General features: G+C 44.4%; 1 protein-coding gene across 1 annotated transcript in view; it reads left to right on the forward strand.

The window, feature by feature from the left end:
• The window catches only part of CATSPERG (cation channel sperm associated auxiliary subunit gamma), a gene marked incomplete at its 3' end in the record, with an annotated part of 53,374 nt that extends 42,978 nt beyond the window's left edge, over positions 1 to 10,396 (forward strand). The window contains 7 exon segments of the mRNA XM_084906876.1: positions 7,183 to 7,339; positions 7,537 to 7,600; positions 7,720 to 7,815; positions 8,131 to 8,217; positions 9,774 to 9,866; positions 9,955 to 10,054; positions 10,145 to 10,396. Coding sequence (XP_084763002.1) covers positions 7,183 to 7,339; positions 7,537 to 7,600; positions 7,720 to 7,815; positions 8,131 to 8,217; positions 9,774 to 9,866; positions 9,955 to 10,054; positions 10,145 to 10,396 — 849 coding nt within the window.
• Positions 10,397 to 13,233: the final 2,837 nt, after the last annotated feature.

Raw genomic sequence — 13,233 nt, forward strand, 5'->3', positions numbered from 1 at the left:
GCGGGGAGGTTGGGGAGATCTGGGGGAGATAAGAGATCAACCGAAGGACTTTTATACATGCATATAAGTACAACCAATGGACACAAAACTCTGGGGAGGGAGGGTATGTACGGGAGGGGGGGGGCATTGGTATATGTACAAAAATAATAATTTAATTAAAAAAATATATTATAAAAAAAGTAAATGACATAAAGACCACATTTTATCCTATCTAATAAAAGAGAAACATTTAAATAGACTGTACCTCTACTACATCCACCAGCCAATTAGAGTGAGTATTCAAATTAACCCAACAAATATGGCAGGCAGCCACAGAGCTGGAGTGAGCAGAAGCTTGGGTTGCCCCTGGCGATAGAGGAAGCTAAGCTTCCCACCTGCCCTGGCCAGCCCTGGCCTCCACTCAAGGCTATAAGGTTTCAATTATATAAGATAAATAAATTCCAGATACTTGTTTCCAGCCAGCTCTGGCCTCTGCTCAAGGAGGCACTGAAAAAAAGAAAAAAAGGAAAAAGGAGAGGCTGGGAACTTGGGTTGCCAGGAAGCATGGCTAGCCTACAAACAGCCATCAGCCCCTCACCCATGCTGACCAGGCACCCCAGTGGGGACCCTCACCTTGAAGGAGGTATGGCCAGCCTGAAAATATCCTCAGCCCCTCACTTTGGCCTGCCATGCCTCCCCAATGGGGACCCTCACCCCATGGGGGCATGGCTGGCCTGCAAACCACCACAGGTCTTTCACCTAGGCCATCCCATGCCCCAAGGGAACCCCCATCCTGATCTGGGACACCCTTCAGGGAAAACTAGCTGGCCCCCACCCCATGCACCAGGCCTCTATCTAATAAAAGGGTAATGCACTAATTATACTGGGAGACCTTCTAGACAGTCTTATAGACAAAGCCATGATGGAGAGGGACGAGGTAAAGGCGGTTAGAGGCCAAGAGGGGAGGGCAATTGTGAGTGATCAGGCCAGTGATGGTAGTTATGGGTGATCAGGCTGGTGGGGGGCAGGGCCATTGGGGGTGAGCAGGCCATCAGTGGGGGTCAGTTGGAGGTGATCTGAACAATGTGGGGGGGCAGTTTGGAGTGAGCAGGTTAGCAATGGGGAGGCAGTGGGGGTAAGCAGGCTGGCATGGGGGATAAATGGGGTGAGCAGGCTGGCAGGCAGAATGGTTAGGAGAAATTAGGCAGGCAGACAGGCAGGTGAGCAGTTCGAAGCCAGAAAGGAATAAAAAAAAGTCCCGAATTGCAAGAGGGATGCCTGACTGCTGGTTTAGGCCTGATACCTGTAAACTGGCAGTAGGACATTCTTCAGGGGGTCCCAGATTGGAGAGGGTGCAGGCCAGGTTGAAGAACACACACACCCCTGTGCACAAATTTCATGCACCAGGCCACTAATATATATATACCTATCTAATAAAAGAGTAATATGCAAATTGACCATCACTCCAATACACAAGATAGTCGCCCCCATGTGGTCAAAGGTGGCTGCCCCCATTGGACACAAGATGGCCGCCACAAGATGGCCTGCAGGGGAGGGCAGTTGGGAGGGACCCAGGCCTGCAGGGCAGATCAGTTGGGAGGGACCAGGCCTGCAAGGAAGGGCATTTGGGGGGGACTAGGCCTGCAGGGGAGGGCAGTTAGGGGAAATTGGGCTGGCAGGGGAGCAGTTAGGCATCAATCAGGCTGGCAAGCAGAAGTGGTTAGGGGCAATCAGGCAGGCAGACAGGCAGTCAGGTGAGTGGTTGGGAGCCAGCAGTCCTGATTGTGAAAGGGTTGTCTGACTGCCCATTTAGGCCCGATCCCATTGGAAATTGGACCTAAATGGGCAATAGGACATCCCTCGAGGGGTCCCAGATTGGAGAGGGTGCAGGCTGAGATGAAGGAGACACACACACACACACACACACACACACACACACAAAAAAAAAAAAAAAAAAAAAAAAAAGCGTGATTTTTGTGCACCGGGCCTCTAGTATGCATGTATTGATATATATAATGAAACCAAGAGCTGGTTTTTTGAAAGGATAAACAAGATTGATGAACCATTAGCCAGATTCATTAAGAAACAAAGAGAGAGGACCCAAATAAAATCAAACTAAAGTGGAGAAGTAACCACTGACACCACAGAAATACAAAGGATTGGAAGAAAATACTATGAACAACAAGCTGGACAATGTGGATGAAATGGATGAATTCCTAGAAAAAATACAATCTTTCAAAACTGAATCAGGAAGAATAAAAAAATCCTGAATAGGCCAATAACAACTGGTGGAATATAAGCAGTAATCAAAATACTCCCAGGAAACAAAAGCTCAGGTCCAAATGGCTTCTCAGGGGAGTTTTACCAAACATTCAAAGAGAACTAACACCTATACTCAAACTATTTCAAAAAATCCAAGAGGAAGGAACACTTCCAAGCTCTTTTTATGAGGCCAGCATTATCCTAATTCCAAAACCAGATAAAGACACTACAAAGAAAGAGAATCACTCATGGACATAGATTCTAAAATCTCCAACAAAATATTAGCAAGTCAGATCCATACACCATTAAAAAGATCATACACCATGACCAAGTGGGATTTATTCCAGGGATGCAAAGCTGGTACAGTATATTTGCAAATCAATAAATGTGATACATCACATAAACAAATTGAAAGACAAAAATCACATGATCATACTAATAGATGCAGAAAAACATTCAACAAAATCCAACACTTATTTTTAAAATTATTTTTTATAGATTTCAGAGAGGAAGGGACAGGGGAGAGAGAGAGATAGAAACATCAATGATGAGAGAGAATCATTGGTCAGCTGCCTCCTGCACACACCCAACTAGAGAATGAGCCAGCAACCTGGGCATGTGACCTTGACCAGATTTGAACCTGGCACCCTTCAGTCTGCATGCCAGGGCTCTATTCACTAAGCCAAACCACCTAGGGCCAGTACCCATTTTCGATAAAACACTCAGCAAAGTGGCAATAGAGGGAGCATATCTCAACATGATAAAGGCCATATACAACAAACCTACAGCCAACATCATACTCAGTGGGCAAAAACTAAAACCATTCCCCCTAAAAACAGGAACAAGACAGGGATGCCCACTTTTATCATTCTTATTCAACACAGAACTGGAAGACGAAATAAAAGTCATCCAAATTGGAAAGGAGGAAGTAAAACTCTCATTATTTGCAGATGACATGATATTGTACATAAAAAACCCTAAAGATTCCACCAAAAAAACCCAATTGGGTTTAATAAATGAATTTGGCAATGTAGCAGGATGTAAAATTAGCACCCAAAAATCTATGGTTTTCTTATACACCAATATTATTTCTCAGAAAGAGAAACTAAACAAACAATCCCATTCACCATTGAAACAAAAAACTTTAAGATACTTAGGAAAAAATTTAATCAAGGAAGCAAAAGACCTGAACGTGGAAAACTACAGGACATTGAAAATAGAAAAGAAGATAGAAACAAGGGGAAAAACATACCGTGTTCATAGATTGGTAGAATCAACATCATTAAAAAGTCCATACTACCCAAGGCAATCCCTATTAAAATACCAGTGGCATACTTCACAGACCTATAACAAATACTCCAAAAAGTCACATGGAATCAAAAAAGACCCTGAATAGCTGCAGCAATATTGAGAAAGAACAAAGTTAGAAGAATCTCAATACCAGATTTTGAGGTATACTACAAAGCCACAGTATTCAAAACAGCCTTGTACTGGCACAAGAACAAACATATAGATCAATCAAACAGAACAGAGAACCCAGAAATTGACCCAAGCCATTATGCTCAATTAGTATTTAGCAAAGGAGGCAAGAGCATACCATGGAGTCAAGAGAGTCTCTTTATTAAATGGTGTTGGAAAAATTGGACAGATACATGCAAAAAAATGAAACTGGATCAACTTACACCATACACAAGAATAAACTCAAAATAGATAAAAGACTTAAGTGTAAGTTGGGAAACCATAAAAATCCTACAAGAAACCATCGGCAGCAAAATCACAGACATCTCTTGTAGTAATATGTTTACAGATGCAACTCCTAGGGCAAAGGACATGAAGGAGAAAATAAACAAATGAGATTACATCAAAATAAAAAGCTTCTGCACAGCAAAAGAAACAGTAACAAAATGAAAGGGAGCCCACTGTATGGGAGTACATATTTGGCAATGAAACATCTGATAAAGGCCTAATGTCCAAAGTATATAAGGAATTCATACAACTTAACAAAAGGAAGACAGACAATCTGATTAAAAAATGGGCAAAGCACCTAACTAGACACTTCTCCAAAGAAACATTTGAAAAAATGCTCAAAGTCACTGATCATCAGAGAGATGCAAATCAAAACAACAATGAGGTACCATCTCACACCTGTCAGGTTGGCTACCATCAACAAATCAACAAATGACAAGTGCTGGTGAGGATGTGGATAAAAGGGGACCCTAGTACACTGCTGTTGAGAATGCAGACTGGTACATCCATTATGGAAAACAGTATGGAGTTTCCTCAAAAAAATTTAATATGGAATTTCACTTCTAGGAATATATCCTTAGAAACTCAAAACACCAATCAGAAAGAATATTTGCAGCTCTATGTTCATAGCGACACAATTTACAATAACTAAGATCTGGAAACAGTCCAAGTGCCCATCAGTAGAGGAGTGGATAAAATAGCTGTGGTACATTTATACCATGGAGGGACCTGGAGAGTATCATGCTAAGTGAAATAAGTCAGTGAGAGAAAGATAAGTATCACATGACCTCACTCATATGTGGAATTTAAGTAACAAAATGATGAGTGGATTGGACCCAGAGACATGGAAGCATGGAACAGAGTGTGGAATTCGGTAGGGAAAGTGGGGAGGGTGGGTGGAAGGTAATCAATCCAAGACCTTGTATGTATTGTATATACACATGGCCTATGAACACAGACATGAAGGCCTGGGGCAGAGGGCAGGGATGGGCTGGAGGGGGACAAAAGGGGAAAAGAGGGACATATGTAATACTTTCAACAATAAAGAATTACTACTTTTAAAAATATATTTCCTATTGATTTCAGAGAAGAAAGGAGATAAGAGAGATAGAAACATCAATGATGAGAGAATATCATTGATTGGCTGCCTCCTGCACTGGGAGGACCAAGCCCACAACCTGGGCATATGCCCTTGACTGGAATCGAACCTAGGACCCTTTAGTCCATAGGCTGACACTTTATCCACTGAGCTAAACTAGTTAGGGCAAGAATTATTTTTTATAAAGATATTGTGTGTTAAGAGGTGATGAGTGCTAGGAGGGAAAAGGCAGGTAAGGTGCATGGGGTAGGTCAGCATTTGCTATAGGATGGCTCAAGTAAGACCTGGCCGAGGAGGAAACATTTGAGCAAAAACTTGAAGGAGGGGAGGAAGTGAGTCATTTTATGTGCCAGAAAGGCATGCCAGTGAGAGGGAATGGATGGTAAAAAGGCCTGAAAGTGAGAATATGTTTCATGTGTTAGACTAAAGGAACATGGAGGGACAAGTGTGATTGGATCAGGGTGAACAAAGAGGAAAGTGGTAAGAAATGAGGTCAAAGTGTTGATGGGGCAGATCATGTGACATCTAATGGGGAGGGCTCTAAGTAGAGGAGTGACTCGAGTGTTCACAGGGTCCTTCTGACTGTATGTGGAAGACATATGGACAGTGTTGGGGGGTGGGGAGTGGGACCAGAGAGGGAACAAAGTTAGGCAAGCAAGTGTGGGGCAAAGGAGCTGAAAGGTGGGGGGAGAGAATGGCTCTATTTTGAAGTCAAGGGACATAGGCTATCTGAATGGACTGGATATGGGGGTGAGAGAGAGAAAGGTTTCCAGGATGAGACCAAGGCTTTTAGCCTGCACATGGAGGGATGAAGTACCATTAGTTGAGATGGGTTGTGGATATATTGAATTGAAAGATGCCCATTAGACTCCCAGTGAGTGAATGGCTGATAGATGGAGTCTTTGGCCCAAGTCCAGCATGAGAAGTGCTTAAACTATGACTGCTAACTCCTTTCCACAGTCACTGTCGAGCAGAGCACAGTTTCTGGATGCCCATTCCCCTTTGACAATTGGGTGAAACCCTTGGGACTTATCCCTGAAATGGGCCAGGGGTCATTCATTCTGAAGACAATGTCACAGGGATTTTCTTACCCCTGTCCCACCTGGCTGCACTTTCCTCATATCCCATGCTCCATCAGGTCAATTGTTTGAGAATTCAGGACCAACTTCAATCCTATAAAGTCTGACTAGGTGTTAGCTGCTCCACAGGTATAGGCTTTATTGTTTTATATGTGTTTTCCTGGAGGCAGGTGGAAGCTTCATGGCCCAGTTTGGGTTCCAGCTCTATCACTTAACAGCTATGTGGCTCTGGATAGTTAATAAGTTGCTTGACTTTTCAGTGCCTCACTTTTGCCATCTCTAAAATGTACGATAGCCCAGCTGGCATGGCTCAGTGGTTGAACATTGACCTATGAATCAGGAGGCCACAATTCAATTCCCAGGCAAGGCACATGCCCAGGTTGGGGGCTTGATTCCCAGTGTGAGGCATGAAGGAGGCAGCTGATCAATGGTTCTCTTCCATCACTGATGTTTCTATCTCTCTCCCTCTCCCTTCCTCTCTGAAATCAATCAAAATATGTTTATTTATTTATTATTTTTAATATATTTTAGTGATTTTTTACAGAGAGGAAGAGAGAGGGATAGAGAGTTAGAAACATCGATGAGAGAGAATCATTGATCAGCTGCCTCTTGCACACCCCCTACTGGGGATGTGCCTGCAACCAAGGTACATGCCCTTGACCAGAATCAAACCTGGGACCTTTCAGTCTGCAGGCCGACGCTCTCTCCACTGAGCCAAATCGGTTTTGGCTCAATCAAAATATGTTTAAAAAATAAATAAAATGTATGTTATCCTCAACCTTGCAAGGTTCTTTGGAGAATCAAATTTGAATATGTAAAGTGCTTAGAACACCAGTGCTCTGTACACAGTAAAAGCTATATAAGTATCTGCAGTTAATTCGAGTATTGGTTTAAGGAAAATAGTAATTGGATTTCTCCTAGGTGAGGGTGAGCCCAGCAGGTAGTGATGGTGTGTGTGGGAGGAGGGGCATCCTCCCTTTCCCACTTCCCAAGCGAGGCTTTTCTCCTCCCACTCAGGGGAACTTGGTGGTGCCAGTGCTTATAGGCTGTCCACCTGGAAAGCGCCTGGCCTTTGACATCACCTACACCCTGGAGTACAGCCGCATACAGAACAGTCACTATTTTGACTGCGTTTACATAGACCCTGAGATGCCCTGCTTTCTCTTCCGTGACAGTGAGTATCCAGTCTCCTCCTCTGCATTGCTCCCTGTCCTCTGCCCCCACCACTTTGCCCTCCCTGTCCCCTTACCTTCTACCTACTCTCTGCTCTTCCCCTTGGTCCTCTCTCTCTTTTCTCCCCTCACCATCCTCCACTTCTCAAGCCAAGCTAATTTCTCCTCCTCCTGGCCTCAACACCCTCCAACCCCACAGACTTCCACCCCTTCTTCTTGATCCAAGATTTGGTGACCGGAGAGTCTGGCAGTTTTCGGGGCAGGTAAAAGCATATCCAAACCAGGGCTGATGGGAGGGGGTAAGGGGTAAAGTTGGGGTTGTAGATATGATGCAGAACTCAGGAAACTGAGACCAATTGGTGTGCACCTCTGCTCTTGGCAGCTATGTACTGAAGGTGGTGGGCGGCGGGCCCACCATGGACACCATCAGGGAATACAGTGAAGAGGAGATTTACCGCTTCAACAGCCCCCTGGACAAGTAATCTCTGTGGGACCCAGGCCCCGCATAATTGGGCCTTCCTTTCCCTGCAGAACCCTCAGGCTTCCCAGCCACAGACCTCACACTTGCTCTTGCTGCAAGCCTCAGCCACCTTGGTATCTCAGGCCCCTATCCACAGCAAGGCTCTTAAAGTCCCACAAACTCTTGCCCCTTCCACAGTGTGAAGCCCCGTTTCCTTCTCACCACCACTGCTCACATTGCTGGCCTCCCTCTGTGATGGCAGCCTAGGCTGCCCTCCGACCCCTCCCATGAGGTTCCATGGTCCTCTACTGAGATTATGGCGGTCTTCCACAGCACCTACAGCCTCATCTGGACCACCAATAACTCAACGATCACCAGCGACTTGGCTTTCAACATCATGTCCCACAGTACGAGCATTGAGTAAGTGCATATCCTGGCTGCCAGCTCTTTATCCCCCACATGCCCCATATCACCTGTCAGCCGATCCAACCCTTCTGCTTCTAGGAGACCAAGCCACACTGACTGCCTTTGTGTTCCTCAAATGGGGCTGATCCTTACATAAGCTGGACCCTCTGTCTGAAGTGCTAGTTCCTATTCCTTCTTCAGGCCTTAGTTCAGATGACTCTTCACCTAGGAGTATTTTTCTGACAGTTCTGGATGGGGCAGTTGGTTTCCATCCTTCTGTGCTACCCCATTCCAGCCTTGACCCTCTGTCTATGTTTCCCATCCCAGCTCTGTCTCCTATGGGGTCTGTCTCCTACATAGGCCCAAATTCAAATAAACTCAGCATAATATCTGTGGAATGAGACAATAAACAAGCTTAATTAACTCATGATAGGCATTATTGACATTTGAGTAGAGGTCTTAATGATGCATTAAACAATGGAGGAGTAAGTTAGTATATAGGAGCTCAATTACTTTTTTGTGTGTGTGTTGTTAATCCTCACTCAAGGATATTTTTTCCATTGATTTTTAAAGAGAGTGGAAGGGAGAGGGAGAGTCAGAGAGAAAGATATTGATATGAAAGAGACATATTGATTGGTTGCCTCCCACACATGCCCAGACCAGGGCCAGGGATAGAGCCTACAACTGAAGTACATGCCCTTGACAGGAATGGAACCCAAAACCCTTTGATCCATGGGATGATGCTCAACAGCTGAGCAAAACCAGCTATGGCTCAATTACTATTTTTTATTCAATGAAAGGAAGAAAATGATGCCATGAGCAAAAGACAGAAGTGAGTGGATGAACAAAGTAACCAACTTGCACCTAGTCAGCATTCAGCCTATGATTGTTGGATAAATGAATAAAGGAAAGAGTAAATGAATAAAGATGTGACTTTGTACCTAATAGTTGCTGCAAGCCTCACCCACCTTGATATCTCAGGCCCCTGTCCACAGCAAGGCTCCTAAGGTCCCACAAACTGTAGGGTCAAGCTGTATTTTTAGGATGAAGGGATGAAGATAGTAAGGAATAAGTGAGGAGTTGGTACATAAAAGGTGTACAATCCATAATCTAGATCAGGGGTGGGAAACCTTTTTTCTGCCAAGGGCCATTTGGATATTTATAACATCATTCTCAGGCCTTATAAAATTATCAACTTAAAAAATAGACTGTTACATTTGGTCAAAAATTTAACTCACCCCTAATGCCTTGGCTGGGCCAGATCAAATGATTTCACAGACCTTATACAGCCTTTGGGATGGACATTCCCCACTCCTGATCTAGATGAATGCATAGTAATAGAGGAATTAACAGATGGACATGGAAAGGCAGGAGGAAATGAGTGAGTAAACAAATGCCCTATCACTTCCTAAGCATTCAGCCAGCCTTATTGAGTGAATGAATGAAGGAATGAATTAGGTATGAAGTTATAAGATTGTACCTAATTGGTGCTCACTTAAAGCTTTTGGGGTAGAGGGAGAAGTCAAGGGTGGGCAAGTGCTATGCATGATTTGTAGCACATGTGCCCTCAGGTGGCTGTGTCTGGAGAACTCTCCATGCCATGATACCATTCCCGATAGCATCTTTGCCCCCGACTTCTTCTTCAAGGTGTTGGTGAGCAATAGGTAAGCCAGGCATGTGGCCCAGGTGGGATCAGGGGCTTCCTGTGGGGTGCCTTACTCCTCCCCAACCCTTAACCCCTTCCCCCACCAGAGGTGTGGACAAGAGCACATACTGTGACTACCAGCTCATCTTTCTGCTGCATCTACACGGGCTTCCACTCAATGCCAGACGAGCCCTCTTCATCCTCATGGTGAGTGGCTGTTTGCTCAGGAGCTGCCCTGCAAGTTGGACGGGGCCCCACCAGGCTGCCCATCCATACCTGTTGTGTGTGCGCGTGCAGGTGTCAACCAGTGTGTTTCTTGGCCTGGTGATCTTCTACATCATCTGCTGCCTCTTGCTGCCCCTTATGTTGAAGATCTGCAACACCCTCCGCTGGAAAATCAACAACATCATTACATCAGATTCCTTCTATACCTACAGCTCCTCTTCTATAGGCTTCCACAGGACATCTAGTGTTGGCTCCAAAGCCGGCTCCAAGGTGGCAGTGAACAAGGCTGAACCTGAGCAAGCTGTGAAGAAGTCACTGACCTAGGCTGCTTATCTGCCCCATCCACTCTCATTCCTTCCTTCCTGGGCCATCTTTGAAATGCAACCTGTCACCATCCCAAACCTGTCCCTCTGTTTTGCTTAAATTTTCATTTCTCTTTCAGACCACATAGCCATATAGGACATTAAAATACTGAAGTCCTTCTGTGCCAACTGGTAAATAGCAGCTTCTCTATGTGCCTGCCAACTCAGCCTCTCCCCAGGGTGCCCATGACCTCTCTACAGTCCAGCAGGGTCCTCCATGACCCAGGCCCATTGTTATGGCCTAAAGTTTGTTCTGATTGTTTAGTGCCCAGGTTTAGTACCAGTCGTTAAATATTTCAGATGTCAACAGCTATCTGGTGTTTAGCTTAAGGATGGGACTCTGGAGCGGTTTGGATCTTTATATATATATATATATATATATATATATATATATATATATATATATATATATATATATAGCAAAAATTTCACTCAAATAGTCCAAATGAAAATTATAGTATATAGGTCATCCTCACTTTACCTCTCACACTGCCAGAGGGATTCGACTTTGAGTGGCTTAAACCAATTAGAGCACACCCCTGTGTCTGAGGGCAGTCAGTCTTACCCTAATCTCATGCTTGTCTGTGAGTATGTGTAATGGCAGTTGTTCTTATCAAGAAGTGAGGGAAGAAGCTGAAAGGCAAAAAGCAAATGCACCTTTGTACTCCACTCCCTGTCTCTCCAGGGGACTCAATTACATAGCCCCTCCCCAGAGGCTGCAAGTGAAGTGACTCTGGAAGTCCTCTGATCACTTTCATTTCCTCCCTGACTCTAGGAGTAGAGGCCCAGAGGACATACACTCTGAAGGGACACCAGAGAATACAGCAAGACCAGCTTGTCCATGATGAGATAGCTCAGGAGCAGGCAAGGCTACTAAGGACATGATATTGAGCTTGAAAATTATCAGAGGAGCACTCAGAACTGAGAAGCTGAAGGATGTGGTCAGATATTACAAAGATGTCCTGGTTTCCCTGTGGGGAATGGCTCAAGTCTGGAGGCAGAGATCCCAGGAGGCAGTAGGCCAGGGACCTGGTCAGAAGAGGAAGGTGCTGGACCAAAGCCTGGTTGAGAAAGGAGAGGGGGAGGCAGGTAAGAGAGATGCTCAAGAGGCCTAGTGAACCCACTGTGGGGGTAGTGGCCCATGTAAGAAATAGGAGCAAGGGAGAATTTAAGAAAAGGACAAGGACTCTGTCCTAGGTTTGAGGGACAAAGTAACTGTCCCTGAAATGAAGACCAGGGAGAAAGAGCAGGTTTTGGAGAGACACTGAGGCCAGTTTGGGGTCATGGTGGGTGTAGGAAGTCTGAAAGGCTTCTAGAAAAGGCTATCCAGGAGGCAGCAGGAACCTCAGATCCTTAGGAGGGAAGTCAAGGATAGACAAGCAGTGTAAAATAATAGTGAGCAGTACAAATTCATCTATCAACAAAATTAATTGCATTGATTCAATTATGGAGAATGTAATGAAATAATATCCTATTTTGACCATTCAGGCTGATTTCAACCACAATCCATGGACACTAGTAGGTTATCACTGAAAATATTTTAAGAAAACAAAAATGAAAGAGGAGGTAAATGTACTTGCTTTCCCCCACAATATCAAAATTACAACAAAGCTACAGAAACCCCTGAAGTCTAGCTGACCAGAACTCCTATAATTAAGGATACAAAAGAAGCCACGTGAGTGGTAGGAGGAGCGGAGATGCAGAATGAGGTAGCCCCACACCCATGTGTGGCAGTTAAAAATCTGGAGGGATAACCACACCAGGTTCCCCGGCCCAGGTTTACAAAGCCAGGAAGAGAAGTTTGTGAAAACTAAAGGGAATTCCAGCTAAATGAGATAGAGAGCTCCTAGAATCCCAGGCATTCCTCTTAAAGGGTCCACTCATGGATTTACTTGCAGATGGACTTACTCACTTTGAGCTCCAACACTAAAGCAGCAGCTAAAAAAAAAAAAAAAAAAAAAAAAAAAAAAGCTCAAGGGAGCCCAGCTGGCATGGTTCAGTGGTTGAACATTGACTTATGACCCAGGAGATCACGGTTTGATTCCAAGTCAGGGCACATGCCCAAGTTGCAGGCTCAATCCCCAGCCAGTGAGGGTGTGCAGGAGGCAGCCAATTAGTGATTCTCATCATTAATGTTTCAATCTCTCCCTCTTTCTTCCTCTCTGAAATAAATACTACATACATACATACATATATATATATATATATATATATATATATATATATATATACACATATACATATATATATATATATATATATATATATATATATAATTTTTTTTTATTATTTTTTTTAAAGCACAAGGGACATATGGAGAACTGAATTATCCAGCTTCAGGGCAAAGGCTGGAGGGGCAGCTTTCTTCCAGAAGTGCTGTAGAGTTCACTGTTACTTTTCTGAGCTCTCCCCCTGCAGACACCATATCTGAGTCTCCATCAACCTGGTTAACACTGTTCTCCTAGATCTGGTGATTCCCTGAGAACCCCACTCCCACCCAACTAGGGCCCACCCACACCATTTCCAGTGGCTTTTTTATACAAATTGCCCATCTTGGCTCATGCTGCAGAGTTTCCTAAAATCTCTCAAAAGTTCACAAACCTCAAAATAGTAGCATCTGGCTTCAGCATGTCCTATACCTCTTTCTAAGTAGTCCCAAGCCTCAGTTCATGGCACAGATTCTCCCATATGTCTCCAAGTTCAGCACAAATGGCAACCATTTATAAATTACTTTGAAGTTCATACTACGTAGCCCAGGCAAAGCAAAGGCAGCTGCTGACCTTAGCTTGTACCAGAGCC

This window comes from Pipistrellus hanaki, assembly GCF_964339955.1.
Source record: "Pipistrellus hanaki genome assembly, chromosome: 15".
Lineage (NCBI taxonomy): Eukaryota > Metazoa > Chordata > Mammalia > Chiroptera > Vespertilionidae > Pipistrellus > Pipistrellus hanaki.